General features: G+C 38.6%; 1 protein-coding gene across 2 annotated transcripts in view; it reads left to right on the top strand.

Moving 5' to 3' along the window:
* Window positions 1-23,466, top strand: part of LOC121330422 (C-Jun-amino-terminal kinase-interacting protein 1-like) — a 38,782-nt gene extending 15,316 nt beyond the window's left edge. The window contains exons 1-13 of one of the 2 annotated variants that reach the window (XM_041276943.1): window positions 2,981-3,186; window positions 5,540-5,654; window positions 13,046-13,288; window positions 17,157-17,238; window positions 18,103-18,954; window positions 19,917-19,992; window positions 20,093-20,265; window positions 20,557-20,666; window positions 21,051-21,170; window positions 21,856-21,909; window positions 22,467-22,537; window positions 22,947-23,045; window positions 23,254-23,466. In XM_041276943.1, coding sequence (XP_041132877.1) covers window positions 3,119-3,186; window positions 5,540-5,654; window positions 13,046-13,288; window positions 17,157-17,238; window positions 18,103-18,954; window positions 19,917-19,992; window positions 20,093-20,265; window positions 20,557-20,666; window positions 21,051-21,170; window positions 21,856-21,909; window positions 22,467-22,537; window positions 22,947-23,045; window positions 23,254-23,326 — 2,136 coding nt within the window. In that variant the 5' untranslated portion in view covers window positions 2,981-3,118 and the 3' untranslated portion in view covers window positions 23,327-23,466. Of the gene's footprint in view, window positions 1-2,980; window positions 3,187-5,539; window positions 5,655-13,045; window positions 13,289-17,156; window positions 17,239-18,102; window positions 18,955-19,916; window positions 19,993-20,092; window positions 20,266-20,556; window positions 20,667-21,050; window positions 21,171-21,855; window positions 21,910-22,466; window positions 22,538-22,946; window positions 23,046-23,253 lie in introns of those variants that run through there. The other variant, XM_041276942.1, reaches the window with a different exon arrangement.

Here is a 23,466-nt window from a genome sequence, read left to right as displayed (position 1 = left end):
TTAGGAAGTTAATTTACCATTTCTCATAGAAAACCTCTTATAGAGCAGGCTTGTTGTAATTGTGACTGATAATGACTGTGTAGCCGCATAGGTTAGGGTCAGTACATACTGCACTATTATACTCTCAAAATACCTATTAGGTAATGTATGAAATGTCTGTGTTAAAAGTGCAGGTCAGAAATGCATTATTGAACATCTGTTGGCTTGCACTGGAACAGTTATTCATTTCAGCAATCTTAACTAGAGACAAATTTAATATAAATGCTTAATTTAATACACATCAGTTCGGAGTTCACAGACAGTCAGGGAATTGGTACAGTTACCACAAAGAAGAAAAACTATACTATATAATGTATTGGTTGCCAGCTATTTTAATTAGTTTAATCATATAAAAATGCAAAACTATTTAATTGAATCCTAGCATTATTATGCTGCAAGTGGCTAATGCAAATATAACAGAACACAAACATGTCTTAGACTGTCTTATATTTTGCAAGTGTAAAATGGAGGTTAATGAACCAGGGAGGATAGAACAGGACCGGTTTGTTGGATGTAGTCCAGCCAGTGGAAAGGCTAATCAACCAAGCACTGGATCGTTATTCAAACAGTGACCAATTTTGTTGTGCAAGGGGGTGGGCTGGACATTCCCTTTCAGAGAGAATACAAATTTGAATTAAAAAAATATATACAACAATGTGTGTGCAACTACAGAGATTCATATACTTGAAGGACACATTTTTTATTGAGTGGAATTGACAAAGATGCAAATTGGCAATGTTGTGGCTCATAGGGCAAGCATTTTCATAGTGTACTGTAGTGTATTTCCAGCATCAGCCTATAAGGAGGATAAGCACCATTCTCATCATAGCAATCACTTGAATATAATGACATTCCCACATTATTATTATTATTATTATTATTATTATTATTATTATTATTATTATTATTATTATTATTATTATTATCAATGCTGTCTTACCTTTCAGTACTAATTACTGCATGGGATGACAGGCTAGCTTGGTAGAAGGCCTGCTGTCTCAAAGTTCTGCACAGAATTAGGTAATTATGTGGTCTGACCCATTGTGGTGAACTCTACATTTGAACACAAGCTGATCTGTGGGTTTTTTTTATGCTAAATAGCATCTGTACTCCACTAGATAAGTGAGATGGACACTATGCAAAACCACCGCTGTATTTAATCCAGATTTTTTACAAATTGTACCAAATTCCAGGGTGGGTTTTGTGAAGTCTGGTGTCTGCTTTCTGGGGACAATCCACCAAACTTATTTGGGATTGTGACAGGATACACCCCGCCCCTGTGTGTATATTGTTTATTTTGTAGTATTATTATTATTATTTAAATTAAATTGTTCAGTGGGTAAAAACACAATGTTTTGTATTGTTGTTTTACAGCAATTGCTGCCCTCACCAGCATGATACTTGTTTGTTCTGTGTTGTTTTTTTCTTGTTTTATTTTGGCCACTGTGCCGTTTTGTTTTTATTTATAATTAAACTCGCGCACCAGCGCATTCAACCCGAGTACTGTGCCTGGTCTCTTCCTGGTCTGATGTCACATGTTCACAGTGATGTATCCTGAACCTGGAAGATTAAGGATTAGTTCTCATGCTTGTACATCTCACAATATCACCTAGCGGCAGAATAAGTAGCAGAGAAACAGACTGCTGGCAGTGGTTTTTGGCTACTGTACTTCTGACTTGAACTGGTGTGGCTTATTGAAACAGGCGGCCTTGTTCTATTACACATCTCTGCCATGGCACTGCAGGAGCTGCTGGTGACCCTTAATTTACACCACAAGCATTAACTGATCATTTGGAAACATCACTCCCGCGGGATTCTCAACATGTCCAATAAGCCTGGAAATCAGTCCTCAGAGCAGGAATTGTGACCAGGAAGAAATAATAGGAACCAGACACATAACCACAGAAAAAAACAGACAGAACAACACCTGATCATTTTTCTTTTCCATCAAGCATATCAATCAAATGCAGCTCACTGGGACCTGTGTAATTCTGATGAATACTCTAGTATCACATGAGGGCTGTGCAAAAAATCTGAATAAAATGGATGATATATATTCCCATATGACGTTAATGCTATGGGACTTTTGCTTGGCATCCAGTGTCGCCAGTGTGATTTTAACAATGTACAGAATATGCAGATGGCAAAGCGTTGCAATCTAAGTCGGGTTGAAATGGGATTTTTTGCTTTGCCTCCGGTTGTCTTTGCACTACCCAACAAGCCACAGTGTCGCTAATCTTTTTTAAAAGGATAAAGTAAGCATACAGTTTGGCCAAATTAATTTAAGATATAATTAGTCGTTTTGCAATAAGTGCTGCTGCTGCTGAACCCTATTCTTTTGAGAGTTTATATACCCTGGAGCCTGACCATATTAAATCTATTAAAAAATGACCTTCAATAGAGTGCACATCGTTACAAGATGCAAATTGTTTGACTTTCAAGATCAGTGCTATAGATAGTTTCACAGTCTCCTACTGACTGGAAAGCAGCAATGCATCAGTACAAAAAAAACCAACTCAAATGAAACTATAGACTTTGGTTAATGTGGAGCAACACGTGACTGCACTGGGAAAAAAGTTGCATATATATATATATATATATATATATATATATATATATATATATATATATATATATATATATATATATATTTAAAATGCAATTGGCCTTTGTTCAGCTTCCTTTAGGCAGATTTTAGTCAGCGCTTGTCCCATTGATCACAGCAACACTATCCCCCTGTCTGCAGGAATCAAAAATGGAGATGGCAACATGAGCTTTATTGATCGGATCCATTAATTATAGAGGAGCTGTGCTTTTTAGAGGAGCAGCACCAGCCAAGCCCAGTGCATGCTGTCATGCTTCTGTAGAGTATAGCAGATTTTCCATTGCAAAAGCAGACTGTTTTTTACAGACCTTGCAAAGAGTAAATACAAAAAAAATAAACACAGCAACAGTGAGAGATGCATTGGCTCCTGACTACACAGAGCTGACCAGAGCGAGGAATCTGAATGGGACATATCACCAGGGACATTGCAATTGCTTTTTAAATTGATTCTGTAGAAATTATTCTGCTGGGTAAATGGTACTCACCTTTGCTATGGAGTCTAACGAAGAAGAGAGCTGGATGGAGGATCAGTGGGAAAAATGGTAGGAAAGCTGTTAGCTTTCAGCAATCTTAACTAGAGACAAATTTAATATAAATGCTTAATTTAATACACATCAGTTCGGAGTTCACAGACAGTCAGGGAATTGGTACAGTTACCACAAAGAAGAAAAAAGTATACTATATAATGTATTGGTTGCCAGCTATTTTAATTAGTTTAATCATATAAAAATGCAAAACTATTTAATTGAATCCTAGCATTATTATGCTGCAAGTGGCTAATGCAAATATAACAGAACACAAACATGTCTTAGACTGTCTTGTATTTTGCAAGTGTAAAATGGAGGTTAATGAACCAGGGAGGATAGAACAGGATTTAATATGTGGGCTTTGCTGTCTATCTAGTGTTGCATGTTCTTGCTGCTGTTTGTGGATGTGGACTGTGTCCTTGAAAATGAGATGCTGGATCTCAAAGGGCTAAGCTCTTGGTGTAGAAGAAACAAAAATGAAAAAAATAAGTAAAAAAGTAAATGTTATATTAAAACATAATAATAATAAGTATTTCAAAGACTGCACTGAATTAATATTGAAAAAGGGTTATTTTTGTACAGGTGGAATGTGTCCGCAATATTTTACCTAATGTTTACTGAATGTGAATAGGAAATCGTGTGTTTGTTCTTATAATTACATTTGTATTACCAATGTCATATGTATTCTAGCATTGTTTCTGTGATATCTCTTCACTGGTTCAAGATGTAGTGTGGACCATATGGTTTTAGAAATAGTTTATATACATATTTTAGAAGTTTGTTGCTTTTGAACCCCCTGGTGAATTTTCTTTCTTTTTTTTTTTTTTTTTTTTTTTTTTTTTACTGTACTGTAACCTTGTGCTGTCGTGGGTATAAGCAGCAGTGTGCCTGTTTGGCTTACAGGTTGCTTGCAGTAGCATGTTTCAAGATGTCCCTGCAGCTGAAACTACCTTTGTGAAACTAACTAGATAACTTAACAAGTCAAGTGTGTGGATAAAGAAACAATGGACGTGCATGTGCATTTATGCAAGTTCATCCCCATATCCTTTAATATCTGAGTTTATTTACAACTGGGTTATGATCTTATGATTGTGTTATTGTAGAAGTATTATTTACTGTATCTGGAAATTGTATAAACCACAGACTCACAATTTTGTATCAGAATAATTAGCTTATAAGAATTTGCTGCAAAAAAAAAAAGTAATGTAAAAAGGAACAGAAAAAAAATGAAAGCCTTTGCAGTAACATGGGAAGAGTAACTACTAACCTTTGGTGTATGTCCTTAGAAGCACACTAAGAAGCTGATGACAAATATGCAGTCCCTTCTTCTCTGGTTCAGATGAGGGTGCTGTAGGAAAGTCAAGCTAAACGAAGGAGAAACAATGCAGCGTTGATAGTACTTTTTTTCATTCCTGTAATGCCACATTGCATACTGTTTACATTGCAAACACTGGCTATAAAGTTACAGAATCTGCTCCATTTTTTATCCTGTGTAGCCGCTTTTTGAAAATTAGCCCCAGTTTCGGAATCGATAGAACTTTTTGGAAATTAGTCCCAGTTTTGGAATCAATAGAACTTTTTGGAAATTACTCCTGTTTTGGAAAATTAGACCCTTGTTTTTTAAATCCTTAGCCCCTTTTTTGGAATCTCATAAAACCTCAAATGAGAAATCTAATGATTGAGTCAGCCAACATGCAGCAGGAGCAGGAAGTGTTCTTGAAACCAAGTCCTTAGCCTCTCCACACTGTTGAATAACGGCAGTGCCATCCACCCGCCTGCCCTTAAGGAAAGAAATGATATATTGCATACAGAGCTGAAGCTGAAGCTCAAGAGACCACAGGAACTGCTTATTAATTGTCCTCATGCAGGTGTAGATACTGTCCTTTTTGGACTGTAGTCAGTTGAGAAACCAGGGTGTGTGTGGAATAGAGGGTTCATTCATCTTTGGTGTGAAGGAGAATAACTATTATGTGGAACCGAAAATAGACTTTTAATACAAATTGGGGTCATCCTAGTCTGTCTTGCAATCTGCTATGTTAGCTGTAGGCTTAACCAGGGTCAAACAAAGGACAGTCCTTGCAAGTACAGAACTGCGTGTTGTACTGTCTCTGACATTATACAAGTACAGTACATGACTTTTCCTAAACAATTTTTTAAGGCAGCATATATAATTGTATTTTAAAACTTTTTTTTTTCTTCTGTGAAGCTTTGTTGTAAAGCAAGCATTCCCCTTTTGAAATTGGTAACGCAAGTGCAATGCACGTCTTGTGAGAAGTGTATTGCATTCATGGATTTGATTGGCTCGAGAGGAGCATACAGTACGTTGGTGGGTATTGGAATTGAAATGCTTTGTGTTCGTTTTCCACAGGCTGACCCATGATATCAGTCTGGAGGAGTTTGAAGATGAGGATCTCTCTGAGATAACAGAGATCACAGATGAATGTGGAATGAGCCTGAATTGCAATGACAGCCTGGACATCATGGTAAGGGTCGACAGTAGTGATGTGCAGGGGATGCGGATTAGACTCTGTAAAGCCTGGTGACTGAAACATAAAAGCACAGGAAAGGCTAAATTACTATGCAAATTTCCAAGGTAAAAAGGGCAAGTCTTTCCAGCTGGATCAAAGCTTCAATTTCAAGGCTTAATGGCTGTCAGAGCAGCGTCTGTGCAATATCAGGCAGGCACCGGGGATGTGGTTTACCAGCAATGACCGATATACGCAAAGGTGGAGACGGGATTGTGTGTGTTGGGTGGGAAGCACTTGAGACATCAGCTATTGCATTTCCATCCTGTGAGCTGCATGGATTTTCATCAGGGAGAATGCTGTGGTTTAGGATAACGGTGGGACACAGATCCATTGCACTCCAGCTATGGCACTTTTGTGTTAATACTCATGATTTTATAAATAGATACCTCTCAGTCTCCCTCTGCATCTGGAATCTGTTTCCAATTCCACGTACAGGACCCTTTAAAATAGGGCTTCTCAAACTCAGTCCGGGGGACCCCCTGTGGCTGCTGGTTTTTGTTCCAACCGAGCTCTCAATTACTTAACTAGACCCTTAACTGAAATGATAATTTGCTTAATTAGATCTTTTTACTTGTTTTCAGCTCTTGAACAGTTGCACATTTCAAGTTAACTATAACATTTGATAAGTAACTTAAAACTCTGCAACTGTTTAATAGCTGAAAACAAGTAAAAAGGTCTAATTAAGCAAATTATCATTTCAGTTAAGGGTCTAGTTAAGTAATTGAGAGCTCAGTTGGAATGAAAACCAGGAGCCACAGAGGGTCCCCAGGATCGAGTTTGAGAAGCCCTGCTTTAAAACCTCCTGAACTAGTATAAGGTGTCTTTATTCTGTTCACGACATGCTGAGAAAGATAATGGGTGCACAACATTTTTTTTTGTTTGGGTTTTGTTATTTAGACATACCCAAAGGCAGCCAGAGATGCTGTGTAAAGCATGGGTTACACTTTTATAGCTGCTGGTAAGTTTTGGTTAAAATTGAATTGCCTTGGAAACACATGTGTATTACTAGGAATTGAATTATTTTAGGGTGCAGGGATATCAATTGATAGTATATTTAGTTTAAAACATGCTATTCAAAGTATCTAGGGTGCTAATTAGAAGAAAAAAAAAGTCGGTATCAAAATTGATTTGAGTAGTACTAGGCCTTAAGTTATTAACATATTTCAAGATCAAAAATACAAAATATTCAAATGAAGCTTAACACTATTCAGTTATACTTCCAAATAAAGACAGTGAAATGGAGTAGGATTTCATAGATTTTAATTAGAAAAAAATGTAAGCTGCATTCTCACTGTCATTACTGCTCAGGTTTTGGACTCTGACATGTTTTGAGGTAGAGTTTTTACAGAACTGTTTCTCAGGGGCACAATGTGAATCACACAGCTCTGAATTCAGACCTTGCCAGACCTCATATAATTTGAAAGCGTTATCAGCTGACACTTGCTGCAAGCGTTGTGTAGACGCTGCTTTGTGACAGCATTGACAGAGGAGGTAAGGAGAGAGCCAGCAGCAGGATTTCCACCATCATCTTTAAAAAGAATTTTGGCTTTGAGGTCGGATCCCAAATATATCTGAACAAAAAGTATTTTGTCTTTTTATATGCTTTCAGGTTCTTATTCCAGTGTGGTCTAAAATCTGTGTTTAAGTTCATGGCAATCTGTTGATGGAGGGATTCAAAGGAGCTGCTTGTGCAGTAGCTGTCAACAGCCATTTTGAAAAGTTTTGGAATGCCCTCAAATCAGCAATCTGATTGGTGGAAACAGATGTAATGGTACACCTGTATGCAATCTGATTGGTGCAAACTGATGTAATGTTACACCTGTAAACAATGTACAATGTACTGCAGGCTTTACATCAGTATTTACAGCAGTGAATGTTTTATTACTGTATCCCTCACAAAACGTATCCATACAATGCACATTAATAAGCTTTTATCTTAGTTGTTTGGGCTCTGATGATTTTACACATGTAACCTGTGGTCACCCCATAAAGATCATTATATATATATATATATATATATATATATATATATATATATATATATATATATATATATATATATATATAGATATATATAGATATAGATATAGTTATAGTTATGAATCCAGTGGTACCTTTTATTTTGAAACGTATCTTTTTTTTTGTAGTACAATAATACGTCACATAGCCCACGGAGTAAGGGTGGATATGTAAAAAGCTGAATGAATGAATGAATCCTGTTTTAAATACCTGTTTAAAATAGGATTTATTACCTGTTTTAAATAGGATTTATTTACATATCAACACACTGAACAGCTCATGTGACACTGCCAGCAATGGCAGCGCATGGAGCACATGCAGCACAGTGTACGAAAACTTTGGTAGGATCTACAATATCTGAACTGATCTTCTCTGTTCACTAATAAACGTTGCTAAAGAGGTTGACCATGGTGGATATGTGACCGATTACTGTAGTTACCATTATTGTAGCGATTTCTCTTATTGTTGAATAGTGTATTTATAGAATATGCAAACTGGGTATGCGAATTCATGAAAATCATGAACGTTTCCATCTTTTTCATGAATGAATATCTGCACAAATGGCAAGCTGGAATAGAATTCAATAAATAGACAGCGATTTGTTTTTTAAATTGTATCATAATTTTGAAATTAACTGATTAATGTTGCACCTTGATAACAGCTAATGAATTTGTTAATGGTCGACAGTATGATTTGTTTTTTAACCTATATATCATATTTTTGAAATTACAACTGATTATGTTAATCTTATATGGTACAGTAAATAGATATATATATATATATATATATATATATATATATATAGAGAGAGAGAGAGAGAGAGAGAGAGAGAGAGAGAGAGAGAGAGAGAGAGAGAGAGAGAGAGAGATTAAAATAAAAAGTGCAATTGGTTGGGTATTTTTCTTTCATCACAATAGCATGCTTCAAATCTACTGGTGTATGCAAGTACTGGAATGGCCTACAGTACTGTACAGCCTCCAGTAATTGATGAGGTCAACCTTGCGCTCCAGAGATAGTGATGTCAGGGATGAGGTAACCCCCCATTGGATGAGGTAATGAGTATGCATGAACCTATAGATTCCTCTCTCTCTCTCTCTCTCTCTCTCTCTCTCTCTCTCTCTCTCTCTCTCTCTCTCTCTGCTCAATGAAGGCTATGGGCTGACTATACTATACAGACTGTGTTCCCCCTCATAATGTCATTTCATCAGCTGGCTGTTTCCTGTGGCTAATATAATTGGTTAATGGATTATAAGCACTAAAACATGGACTCTGGAAAAAAGGTAGGCCATGACCTTTTAAATCTAATAGGTTTCTTAACCCTCCTATTATGTTCAGATTTTAGGTACATCTGTTATGTTTTGGATCATATTGACCCGATGCAATTTCAAACTAATTTAAACAGCCTTAGATTGATTACATGTTTTTATTTGCAAAGGTTTTACTCTTTTATGCTCTTTTAGTTCAGGCGCTGAGTTACAATAGGTCTGAAACAACACAAGCTCTGTGGACTGGGGTTGTTCAAACGTGATCCCTGCTTGGATAGTTGATCGAGTCGATCATCCTGGAGACCCACTGAGTCTGACATTTACCGTGGAGCTTTTATAATCGCCAGGAAGTCAGAAAAAATGTATTTTCCAGTCTGGTCTTGGCTGAAAAACACTGTTCTGAGCTCTGGCAAAATGTTGGGTAACTCCCAGTAACTCGTTTGCTACCATCTTTTGAAGTACTCTCCGCCATCTCTCTAGATTTCTTTCTCACGCATTGCTTTTTGTTACAGCACGTGGGTAGACTAGATTAATCGATCAATGATTTTTTTAAATTGATCAACAGGCGTATTAATTGATTAATCTTTAAACGATTAAACACTATATATATATATATATATATATATGCATACACATAGTTTTTGGTATGTCTTAATGCACATAAGGAGAACCCTGAAGAAAGTCAGTGAAGCAGAAAGAGATGATGAGAGGTAGATTTGCCTGAATTTCCCATTTCCCGGGGGGTGGGGCTGTATTACCCTGTAACAGCTTCTGTACACTGTAAGCAGAAATTACGGAGCTGCAGGTGCCTGATGAAATAAGGCTGACCTTAACGCAGACCTTATGTTTTTTTCTTTTTTTAAACATGCAAACCATTAAATCAGTCCTGCTCCCACATGCTGATTAGACCATCATGCACAGCCATACTTGGCTGCTGTGCTGATTAATTTCTTGTCCAGCATTAGCATTGCATGGTAAAGAGTTTTGTTTTGCCCAACAGCCTCTGGCTCACGAAGCCCCTCCAGCTCCTGGCTTCTCTCCGCTATGTCACACTGCAGTGTTCTCTCACACTGGGAGGATAGAGAATGGCAGCTCAGCAGCACGGATCTGTGCCTTGCAGCCGTTAACCGTCTATCATGAGATGCTCGGAACTACATTTCCATTTAAAATGTACATTCATTTTTAAATGTGTAGCCTGGCTTATTTTCGTGACACGTTTTCCACAATTCCAGGCAAGATGTGTCCTTTTTTTAAATGTCATAGCAGACAAACATTCCCAGCTCATCTCCAAGTTAAGTCCCCTGTATAACGGGAGGCTTGTCCTTGGATCGAGGCTACAGTCCTCCTCTCCCCCTTGAAAATCTCAAATTGTCTTGATGTTTTCTTACTCATCCAGCTAACTAGCGCCAAGCTGGGTCTGTCTTGCAGGGAGTCAGTGGTTCCCATCACCCACCCAGCCTGGGTTGACCTCTGACTGCTTGTAGCAATCTCACATCAGCCAATGCATCCCACTGAACTAACATTGATACTAAATTAGAAATCTATGGGCTGCTAAAAAGAAACTATAGTAATAATCTACAGTGGTATTCTACTTCTTTGTGTGGGTTATAATGGAGATCGAGCAGTAGTATTGGTTTACTAGAACTGTTGGAAACAGTATGAAGAAAATTCAAGAAACGACCTTCGTTGCTTTGTATTTTTCTTTCAGACGCACTGGCACTGTTTAAGTAACACACTCAAGCCTGCAGTAAACACGTCACACGGGGGGCGCTTTATGAGACACAAATAGAAAGAATGAGTTTCTAATCCACAAGGAGTGTCTCCAAGCCGTCTCACAGACTGGTCGCCTAGCAACTGGGCAATGGCTCTTAAAGAGTGTGAGCATAATTTCAAACTAAATGAGTAAATATATATAAACAGTTGATGGAAAACCTGCCAGTGAATGATTTATTTTTTTATTTATTTTTTTTGTCTCAGATGAACAGTTGAAACTGTTTAGTAAAAATCTTTACAAACATTCAGCTCGGTACAGCATAGGGCTGTTTCTCATGCAATGTGTCATTCTGTCCCCTTATGGAAGTATGAAGTTGGAACGGTAAAGCAGTTACAGAATATTTCTCAGAATTAGGTTACAGGTGTAGAAAATATATGTTTCTATACAGAACCATAATTGTTTTAGTAGTTTGGATTAGGGATGGCTGAATATTGCACAGGTGTTCTTAATCAAGTATGAAGTGGCCTTCGCTTCTCAAATCTCAATCTTTATATGAACATGAATATGTTACTATTGCACAGTTCCTCTGTGTTATCTATTATTTTAATGATACCTACAAGTTCATTTAAATTTGCACTTGTCATGTTACATATTAACTAGATCATGTTTTTGTGGTCTAATAAAAATAAAATCCAAAAATAAAAGCTTTTTTAAATAGTAAACCATCGGGGTGACTACACAAAAACTATTTCTAAAAGAAAATGTACCCAAGCTGACAAGGCTATTATCAAACCCAGGCTAAACAATTGATTGTTACCCTAGAAATGTATTGGAGATTCAAGTTTACACAGCATTTCATACATTGCAAGATGACCTTGTGCAGTTTTTTAAAGGATTGAACTAGTTAATGACTTTAGTAATAACTGTTAATATTAACCCTACTAATATTATATCAGTCTAGTCAAGTGTGCCTTGATATATAGTACCTATCTTTTTTCCAAGGGTAATTTGGTATGATGGCAGCAGCTTTTAAGTACTTCATGCCTATACTACTATTAATCTTGAAATTGACAGTGAAGTGGGAAGTACAGGTTCGGGTATGCTGGTGGGTTTGCTTTCATTGTGTTGCCTCACTCGTTTTGAAATTTTCAGCCATAAAATAAAACATTGAGTCAACCCCTTAAGCTCTTACCATTTTTCAGCAGCTGTGTGTCAAGCGTCTTCTGTAGCAACAGCATTATCATGTCGTCTGCCACAGAGAGTAAACTGTAGTGACAGTTAGATAAAGTGGTTTCAAAGGGACAAGTGTGGCCTGGAAATAGATTCTTTCAGATGTGGGGTGGGGGGGGGGGGTAGGCACAATGGATGTATCGGGAAAATCTAAAAAGATTAAAAGGGGAAAGGCATCAGCCGTTTGCTTTGAAAAGTGAAACATCACCTTTCATCTCCTGCATTGCATGGTGATCCATGTGCACCCCAGGCCACACATGTGAGGCTGGGAATCCTTTCTGTGATACCAGGAAGCACCAGGTATACTCTACTAGACCATCTAGACTATTAAAATGAACATGAGTGTGGAGGTCCCCTGCTCTTCCTTGACGTACTTTATGTGTATCAGTGTCAATGGCAATGCCCCCGAGCTTTGTGCCCCTAGATTGCTATGCATAGCCCCAGCGAACACTCAGTACAGTGCAGGCATGTTTGACTCACTGAGGCAGAAGGTTTTGTAATTTACCCACTTCAGGTTAATATGACACAGATAAAGAGTTCCATCAATGTATGACGTCACACCTAGAGGAGCTACGGTAGTATATCAAAATATTTTATTAATGTATCTAGTGCTTTTTACTTTGCTGATCTGTTTAGGCAGCCACCCACACAAATACGCACACATGAATTGTATTACTGGAAGATGTGATTCATCACTTTACATTAGCATTAGCAGAGCAACCAGTGTTGAGTCACGTTGTGCAGTGTAGGTGCGTGACCAGTCAGTGGGCTTTTCTTAGTAATTTTTTAGGTATTTAAATGCTGGTTTTAAATAAATATCCTAATGAGAAACCTGATCTGTATGATGATACATTTGATATGATTATATGATTTGAAATAACTTAGTTTAGTCAAATAAAATATACTATATATAGATATATTAGCAATCAGTAGGGCTAAAACCATCAAAAAATCTAAAAGATAAAAAGCCATTTTGCAGGTACTCAACATGTGGAGCACTCAAAGGGTTACTATTCCCAGAGTGACGTCATGAATGCCTTCAAATGGGCTTCTCTGCCCCCCATGTTGACACAGCCACTGACTGATCTTTGTCATCCAATCCTGTTCTGCCTTTCCAGAGCCATGTGAGCCGGGAGACCAATAGCGTGGCAGGGAAAGCAGGTGGGCGTGAGGCCAGCAAGCTGCAGGCAGAGATGCTTCAGTTGGATTTGATTGATGCCGTGGGTGATATAGAGGACGAGGAAGCTGAACTGCCCATAAAGGAGCCTCTGGTGAAGGAACCTGCTCCAGTTACCATGGATACCTACAGGCCCAAGAGACCGACCACCCTTAACCTCTTCCCACAGGTGCCTCGGACTCAGGTAAGGGAGCATCCTCTAGATTCTTTCTCTCTTTTTTTTTTTACAATACTACATGATATGGTGGAGCAATATTTACTGCATACAGGATTAGTGGGTTGGGAAATCTGACAGTATTCGTCTGTTTGCCTGTCTATATTTTATTTTAATGCTGTTAATTGTGTGCCTGTTTATCTATCTAACCCATTTGACATGTGTATCTATGTCTCTATCTATTTATGTGTGTGTATATATATATATAAAGTCAGTGGTTGGACATTCGGGCCTGGTGAAAACCTCATCATAGGAGGAAAAATAGATTGAACTATTACCTTGACATCCTTACACCACCAGAAAATAGTCTCTGTCTGTCATGCGATTGGTTCATATCACTGTCAGTCCCGCCCTTTTCAAAGGAACACCTTTCTCTGCTGCAGTCGTCACAACAAGAGAAAATGGCTGAACACCAATTCTGCGAGTTAACAGAAAATTAGTTACAAAACATAAGTACAAAAGTAAGATGCTCCAAACACTAAAATGGTGATCAAAACGTCGCTGTCACTGTTTTCTGACTTTCTGAAATTCAAACAAATTCAGCTCGATGAAAACAAATATGACCTGCGGGATATAAACTGGATTATGCAGCAGCCAGCAAACCAGACAGAGACGGAGAAAAACTTTGCTAACTATGCGTTATGAACTTCAAAAACATTTTCTGTTATTTATTTCTATTATGTATTTACTTTCTTATGCTGTGTCAGCTATATTTAAACAAAATATATAAAGTCATATTTACTATCCAGCCTTACCTCGCTTATTTTCTTGACTGATTCATATATTAAATATGTACTGCAGACACTCCAAGGTGCAGCTTCAGGCATTATATATTATAGCCCCTTATCAGGAACAGTAGACTTCCCAAGGGGCAATCATTTTCCACTATAGCCCTCCTCTCCATATGCACTATATATGCATGTAGATATGTATTGCTATCATCTTATTATCTATACATATAACTCTAAAATTCATTGATGAGCTTTAAACAAAACAGGAGTTGCCTGAGGAAGACAGCATATATGTAGCCTTGCAAGCTTTCAGCACACAGCCTGGTCTAATCTGGACACAAGGGAGGCTCACACAGAAGGGGAGACTGCAGGGAAAACCTCTTTTTACATTGCCAATGGCTCACATGGTTCATTAATGGAAGGTCATTTTTGGAAGCAAATTTGCTCGCAGGAGTAGGGTAGGTTATCTGTTACTAGTGGAGATCCTCCTTTTGGAAGGAAGATATCCACTAATTATTTGATTAAAAATATATATCTTCAAGCAAACCAGTCCTGGGTTATGATGTTAACTTTTGTTTCCAGTGTGTCATTGAAGAGAAGGGAGTCTATTTAATCGATTTCAGTTTGTAGAACAGTAATATATATATAATATTATATATAGATATATTATATATAGATATATATTATATATATATATATATATATAGATTATATATATTCAAGAATGAATCTCACGGACACTTGTGCTTTTTTTTTTTTTTTTTTTTTTTTTTAACACTGATGCCTATATCTGTGCATTAACGAATCACTGCTCCAGTTATTATCTCCAGGGCAAAACACAACTTATTCCACTTATTATATCACAATTACAATATTCAGCCACCAGGTGGAGCTATGTTCTATGAAAAAATCCATGTAAAGCCAAGAGAAAAATTGTCCGATCTTGACTAAATGATTTTTAAGAGATGAGGGCAATCTTGATTGCATGACATATTTATTAGAAATGTGTTACATTTACAACATGGACCCCCCATTACCGTGGTAACCATGTGAATGACATCAACTGCTCATAAAAAGGTAAAGTTTGCCATTGATGTTTACTGACCTTCTGTTCCAAACAGGATTATCACAGTGCTCCATTTCCGCAGACACTGTCTGACTAGGCGGTGTTTCTGACGGAGCGTAGCAAGTCTGGATTAGCACAATAAACCCGGGAAAGACCACAGGAGTGACTATGGGATTAGCATAATAAATGGCATAGTGTTACATCATAATATCCAGATCGGCAAGTTTGCTGTTGTTGATCTGAAAATAATCTCCTTTCTAATCCCTAATCTTAACCCTGTCAAGTCCACTTCTGTAATGTGTCAGTGGACCTATTATTTGCTGTGATATTTAAAGAGATGGATGACAATAACAGACATTTTCTTTACAGCACAGATAGATAGATGGATGTCAGCAATGGACAAAATAGAGGTTGAGCAAAAAGGAGAATTGCATGTCTGCATCTTCTTGAGATAGCATGTAAAGGGGGAAACATTTTTAAGAGCAAATCCACAGTGATATCAATGAATATCCAATACAAAGGGAATAATGCAAAAGCAAGAAGTCTTAAAACCACAGGGCTGCAAATGTAACGGGGTGAAAGCTGGATGTGAACCAGCTACCCCATACAGTGTATCACACAACACTGCCCATTCCACTATTACCCCACTTTGACCTCAGTGATATGCTACAGCCAGCCAATGAGGTCCCAGTCACGACATCAGTGGTTACTGCCTGGAAACTGCCTCACAACCAAGTAATATTATTACAAAGTACACAAAGAGCATGTTCAGTATGTTCATCACTAATAACACACAGATTATGGACTGTTTTTTTGACAGTAATTATTTGCTAAGCCTGTCCATAATATCTGGGGCTACTGCCTAATTCAATAAAAAAAAATACTACATTTTTCATTGCAACACTCAAAACCCAAACCTCCAAATTTATGGTCCTTTAAACGGCACCACAGTTCTTGTTTAAAGGCATCTAGTAAATTACATTTGTGACCTTGGGTTGGGTCCTAAAGTCAAGGCTCTTTGGCACACCCATGTGTAGTTGATTACCGGTAAGCCCATTTTTATGAATGGCACCTGTTTCTCATCTCTCTTCCAACATCACTGATGCAGTAGTGGTTGCCACAGCAACGCACTGCATCTAAGAGCTACACCATTTTAGTGAGTCAGCAAAGTACCTTTATGCATTCATTAAAGAACCAGTGTCTGCTTATGGAAGCCTAATGTAATTCCCCAACACTTATCTCTTATGTAGACCCTTAGACTTATAGTGCTGGTATTTAAAGACAAGAGCAAGGGTCAGCCTATCGAAGAGATTATTCCTTAACAAGCTAAATCGCAGATTTAAAAAAAAAAAAAAACTTGTATGAATGGATTGTGTAAACACAGCAAGGCGGCACAGCAGATTTTCATTTGAATGCATGTGGATTTTGTCCTTCAAGGTGTGTGTCAGCAATGTGTATGGCACAATGAGTAAAAACATTAATTGAATCAAACACAACAAAGCACTGAAATATCTACTTAACAGATTTACTAAATTCCACACGCTTCCTTATGAGGGAGTAAAATCATACACTTGACAGTAAGTATCACTGTCAAAATATCACAGCCAAGCCACGACGTTTTGTCGCTTTGTTTGGTGTAAGCAGGACAGGAGTAGAGAAGGGCAACATGCAGAGATTAGTAGAAGGGTGGCGTATGTCAAAGTGCATGGTAATGTCTGGGCATGGATCAGTGCCAGATTCAATTGCTTGAGATTTTGCCAGGAGCCCAGGAAGACATCCTTCGGTTTCTGTCCTTGTTACCTTAGGGCTTGCAGTTCAAATAAATAGCAGTGTCTTTATTCTAAATTGTAAAAAAAAAAGAAAAGAAAAAAGAAATGTCTTGGCTTTTTCTAAACTTTTTTTTTTTTTTGACTGTAAAAGGGACTCCTGTCCCTTTAAATTTATCCTGAGGCTGGGAACAAACAGGCCCAATTGTTTGGCACTCTCTTTCATATTCAACAGAATAAAAGCTGTGTTGGTTTTTTTTTTTTTTGGATCACAGGACACACTAAACAACAACTCATTTGGTAAGAAGTACAGCTGGCAGGAAAAGGTCTCTCGTTCATCTTCCCCCTTAAAAACAGGTGAGTCTCAGTCAAAGTTTCCCGATTTCAAAACTTTATCACATTACACCACTGTCTGATGTGTTTGAATAATAACCTTGTCAAAGGAAGAACATTTGGTCAGTGGTGGTGTTGTGTTCAATGTGTTTTTGTAGAGCTTCTCTGCAGCTTTGCATTAGTGACGCCAAGTTCTCAATAGCCACAGGGGCCCCCACTGCTGCATGTTCACTGGGTGGAACTGAAAACGTATTGGAATCGTCTCCCATGGATTGTGCTGCAAAAGACATTGACTCCTGGCAGTATTTGCTGCTGTTAACATGTGCCCAGCATAACAACCCCCATCATCTGAGGACTACTGCATTGAGCCCAGCTGATTTTGATTCAGAGAATGTTGTACTTTTGTAATCTATAAACAACAAGAAGCTGTCAGCTATGTTAGGCAGCCATATTGGACAGCTGTTTAAAGATGGAACAATGTGAAGTGGGTTGTTTTCTTTTCAAAATGACCAGTTCCCAAGTTTTAAAGGACTAGCAGCGAGACAGCAGGAGGTTTTAAACATCAAGGAAATAAAGACTTCAACTGTGAATTTCAAGGAACCCATTTATCTGGTTTCTGAATGACTGATTATGGCAATTAGAAATATGAAATCTGTACAATCTCCTGGGCAATATAATATATATATATATATATAATATATATATATATATATATATATATAGCTGACTGTGTCTGTAATGGGTTTATGACTTTTAAAACATAAAGCAGAATCTGAACAAAATAACTGGTGTTTCTAATTTCAATAGACCTCACGTTGTTTTTTGTCAATCTTTGCTTTTGATATCGCAGTTTATATTCAGTAGTAATCCTTTGTGTGTTTGTGGCAGGAGAGTTGACACCAACCCATGATCACATCTGCCTAAGCGATGAGGATAAAGTCCAACACAACACAACCCAGACCAAAGACAGAGGCACTTCTACAGATACCCCATGCCGCCGCACCTCCTCCACCCAAAGCAGCGGGGGAACGCGGTCCAAACTGCACGACAAACCCACAGCCACGGGAGGACTGCAACTGCAACAGCACAGCAAGGGCCAGCCCGAGGGCCACAGGGACCGCATCCGCTACCACACCGATGTGCGGCTCGAAGCCACAGAGGAAATCTACTTGACACCGGTGCAGAAAAACTCAGACTCTTTAGAGCATGACAAGCCTTTCCTGTCCCAGTCCAGTGAAAACCGAATGTCCATAAGCTCTGATATAGACACGACTCATTACCAGTCCCTGCCCAACCGGACAAACCCTTCCATTAGTGAGGAGGATGAGGTTTACACCACAACCTCAGCCTTAGACAAGATGAGTGCTTCTCGAAACACGGACCACGGGGGCAGTGCTTTTCAAACAGCCTCCGACGTCCCACGGACTTCTGTCAGCTCTGAGGCTAGCGGCCTCTCGTACGATTCTGTCAAATACACCTTGGTGGTGGATGAGAACATGCAGCTGGATCTGGTCAGTTTGAAGCAGTGCTATTCCAGATACAGCGACGACAGCGACTCGGCTACCGTCTATGACAACTGTGTCTCCTCGCCCTACGAGTCGGCTGTCGGCGAAGATGACGAGGAGGACGCGCTCAAGCGGGATTCTGTGTGCCTGTCTGAGGACTCCACCCCAGAAACAGACCTCCCTTTCTCACGAAAATTCCTCAACGTGTTCATGCATGGCAGGTCCAGCTCATCAAGTAAGTGCGTTTCCAGAGTTCACTAGAAGATGCAAAGGTTTGTCAAAATAACCATAGAGGAGGAGTGTCATATCAGGGAGAGCTGTCCTGAGTGCCACGGTTAACTCTACTGCAGTTTGTGACAAGTGCCATGGGATTTTGTACTTCTTATGTGACGTGTCTAACAGCATACAGGCAATTGTGGTTATGATCTGTGTATCTGGTGTGTTTGATGAATGTGTCTTTGTGTGTGCAATACTGTATAACCCCTAGTATTTATTGTGCTCTGCCCTGCATCTTTCAAGCTATGAAGGACTGGCTGGATCCTTAATTGTTTGGCCATGTCTTCTTGGTCTGGATTGGATCTAATTCTTTTCAATTGAAACCTGCTTGCTGAATCTTTCTTGACAACAATGCACTCCCCACACTGAAGGACTTTGTCCGAGCCATTCCAATACAACCATGCACCTCACAAAAGTGGTGCAGGACTTTCCTTATCCTTCCCAGACATGCTAATGCACTGGTTTCAACTCTATCCTCTCCAGGATGTGTTGGGAGTGGCAGTAGATCACCATACCTATTACCACAGAATCTCTAAGAAGTGTGTGTTCTGAAAGATCTTTTTATTTTATAAGTATAATGTTCAAAGCTAGCAGAAATGTGTTCCGAAAAACCAGGCAATGTATATTTGTAAACAGATGCCAGTCAGCAGTGTTCAGACAGTTAGCTGCCAGCAAGACTGGCATAGAGCACTGGTGATTCATTAGAGTGTAAAAGCTGTTCTTTGGCAGGGAAATACAGTATGACATCTGTCACTGAGCACATCTAATAAAAAATATAAATATAATCAATGCATAGGAAATGTACCTGACAATACCAGAGTCATTTTATATATTATGGATACTGTGGATATTGTTTTTAACCTTTTGGAACTGCCAATGTTATTTATATCTTGAAAAAAAAAAAGATTTGTATGTGTTTAGGTGCTGAATCATTTGGATTGTTCTCCTGTGTAATTAATGGAGAGGAGAGGGAGCAGACCCATCGGGCAGTGTTCAGGTAGGCCAAAGGAAATGCTCTTGCCTAGAAAAAGGCTTTTCGTTGTTTTGAAATAATATATATCTATATCTATAAAACTCGTATTGTGCTCGCTGGTCAGGTTTGTCCCGCGGCATGATGATGAATTGGAACTGGAGGTGGACGACCCTCTCCTGGTGGAGGTGCAGGCTGACGATTACTGGTACGAGGCCTACAACATGAGGACAGGGCTGAGAGGCATCTTCCCTGCCTACTACGCCATTGAGGTCACCAAGGAGCCAGAGCGCTATAAAGGTACCCCAGCCAGAGAATAAGGGTGGGGCAGGGGTCTGTCTTTCTGTTTGCTTACTTTCAAAACTAGCACAGTGGCTAAGGATCCTTTCACAGTGTAAGGCTTTGAAACTGAACTAACAACTTCTCTCCCTGGCAATTTTCATAACCAATTAAGTCTTTCCAGCATTTCACAAGTAGGCTGTAAGGGAGTCTTTCTCTGTTAGATATTGTCTATGCTTGCTGCTTAGGTTTTTTTTTTGTTTGGCTTAAGGAAATCAATGTAGCTTCTTCTTACTCAGTTTCTCTTTACAGAAACAGAGAAGAGTAGCGAATGGGTGGACAAATTCCAGGCAAAATTCCTTGGTTCAGTGCAAGTTCCATATCACAAAGGGAACGACGTGCTCTGTGTGGCTATGCAAAAGGTAATCCCATTCCCAGGAGTGCAAGAAACAGGGAGTGAACCAGGCAGGCAGGCTCTTCATGTAGGATTTATACCACCATTATATGTTGTTTGCGATTCAGTCACAGTCATCTCATAGAGATAGATACACCTCTCGGAAAAATATTCAAAGTGGTTTGAGTCTTGATTGCAAATACAGCCCAGCCTAAGATGAGCAGAAACATTGCTATAATGATGATCTGATTTGGATTAAGGTGCTTCAGCTGTGCATTAGTTTAAGCAGCAGGGTCATCAGCCACACACTGGTACTGTGCCTTATCTTTATGCAGTGTATTCTGTGTTGTGCATATCTTGTGCTTGCAGCTAAACAAAGACATGTCTTTTTCTGCACTGTGTTTCATTTCAGATTGCTACCAACAGGAGAGCGACTGTGCAATTCAACCCCACTTCCAGCTGTATTTTAGAGATTAATGTGAAGGGAATTAAAATAGTAGTACAACCAGATGATTACAGTGAATATGAAAGGGTAAGTTACACTTAAACTTATTCTATCGATTTATCGATCAATCGTCTTTAAGTGTAACTATCTATCTTTTATAATGCACTTTACCTACTTGAATATTTATACAGTATAACAAATATCCCAAAAGGAAGAGTCTTTGAAAATCAGTAACATGTGTACAATGTAACAGACTGCGTGACCAAATTTCGGGAGGATCATAATATTTAAAAGAAATCATTTCTGAGTTTGAGTTTGCTGCCACCTATTGGACAGTGCTCAGCTCTGCTACTTGTGATGTAATAAGTTGTTGCACAGCACAGGGCAGCAGCTTTCAGAGACAGGTGTTTTTACAGTGCCTGGACTGCTAGGTGCTGAGATACTCAATCTTTGCTCAACAATGACATCAGTCACAAAATCTTCAGTGGTAATGAAGAGAACAGGGAATGTTGTACTCCCTATATGACATTTCTTTATTAAAACAACAAAACCCACTACATTGCATATAATTATATATATATATATGTATGTATTGATTTTTTTTTTAATTTCCAGCTATTAGATCATATCCATAAATACTAGTCAGTGTGCTCCATCGCTTGTAGTATTTTCTCAAATCAATTCATACCTTAATGTTTTTTTTTTTTTTTTTTACTAGTTTAGTATATGTTACATTTGTTATTTGCTATTTAATATTTCTCTCTTATCCTAGGAGTTTACTTGTTCTGGGAGAAAGCTGGGGAGAATGTTTGCCTTAAAGTCTGGGGTGAGTTACAATACCGTCTCATATTAAGAACATAAGAACATAAGAACATAAGAAAGTTTACAAACGAGAGGAGGCCATTCGGCCCATCTTGCTCGTTTGGTTGTTAGTAGCTTATTGATCCCAAAATCTCATCAAGCAGCTTCTTGAAGGATCCCAGGGTGTCAGCTTCAACAACATTACTGGGGAGTTGATTCCAGACCCTCACAATTCTCTGTGTAAAAAAGTGTCTCCTATTTTCTGTTCTGAATGCCCCTTTTTCTAAACTCCATTTGTGACCCCTGGTCCTTGTTTCTTTTTTCAGGCTGAAAAAGTCCCTTGCGTCGACACTGTCAATACCTTTTAGTTGAAAGTCTGGGTGCAGGTGAAATGAATGTCGTGGTCTCAGCTCCCAGTTCACAATCTAATCTAGCTCTTAATTCAGGGTTCTGTTCAGGCTTGCAGAATTACTTTATGAGGGTGAAGCTCCCTGCCAGTGACTTACTGTATAAACTAACTTTTTTTTTCTTTTTTTTTGGTTTTAATGGTATTACTTATTTTCTTTTTTTTTGTTGCAATAGGTTAACCAGTGTAGTCACTTCTTTCAGCTGAAGAATATCTCCTTCTGTGGATACCATCCAAAGAACCACAAGTGAGTGATGTGAGCCTGCCAGGGCTGTGTCCTGTGCTACTGGACTCCTAACCCAGACACCCCAGAGTTCCTCCATGCTTCCCCTGAGAGGAAGGGTAGAAATAACCTTCCCCAAACCAACCCAGTCGTTGCTGCTCTGTGCCAGGCTATCAGAAGTAGCTAAGACCAATATGTCGTTTCCTGACAAAATCAATGTGAAAAACAGCAAGCAAAAAACTTGAATCTACTTTTTTTTTCCCCCCTCACCTGGCTCCAATATTGAGAACTGCTTATACAAATTGTATTACACTTTCTATGCAAGTGCACTGATATGCATAAATACGGTGCTAGTTTTTAGTATCTTTGCTGGGGATTCCGAAGGAAGCGTCTCTCCCGTGTATAAAAACTATAATCTTTTTTTTTTTTCTAGATACTTTGGATTTATAACCAAACACCCAGCGGATCACAGATTTGCCTGTCATGTTTTTGTCTCTGAAGACTCAACTAAACCAATTGCAGAGTCAGTAGGGTATGTATTGGTGAATGATCGACAGCATAGATTTCAGAAAGCAAGGCAGGACATATTCTTGACATACAGCATATCACTTCACACATTACTGTACAGCTATGGCCAAAAAGTTTAGTGTGATCCTACATAACTTTGTCTAATTTTGCTTGGCCAGAGCTGTAGGTTCCATTTAATCTTATTAAAGATTTCTTCATTTTATTTTCCACAGGAAAGCATTCCAGCAGTTCTACAAGGAATATGTGGAGTACACGTGCCCAACAGAAGACATTTACTTGGAATAGAGGCAGTCCTGCCTGGAAACTGCCCCCTGTACAATACTTGTGTATCATAACAAGTTGCATGAAGAGAATTTTATATATATATATATATATATATATATATATATATATATATAATATATATATAGATATATATATATATA

This window comes from Polyodon spathula, chromosome 17 (genome assembly GCF_017654505.1).
Source record: "Polyodon spathula isolate WHYD16114869_AA chromosome 17, ASM1765450v1, whole genome shotgun sequence".
Lineage (NCBI taxonomy): Eukaryota > Metazoa > Chordata > Actinopteri > Acipenseriformes > Polyodontidae > Polyodon > Polyodon spathula.
This window is presented reverse-complemented; position numbering and strand designations above follow the sequence as displayed.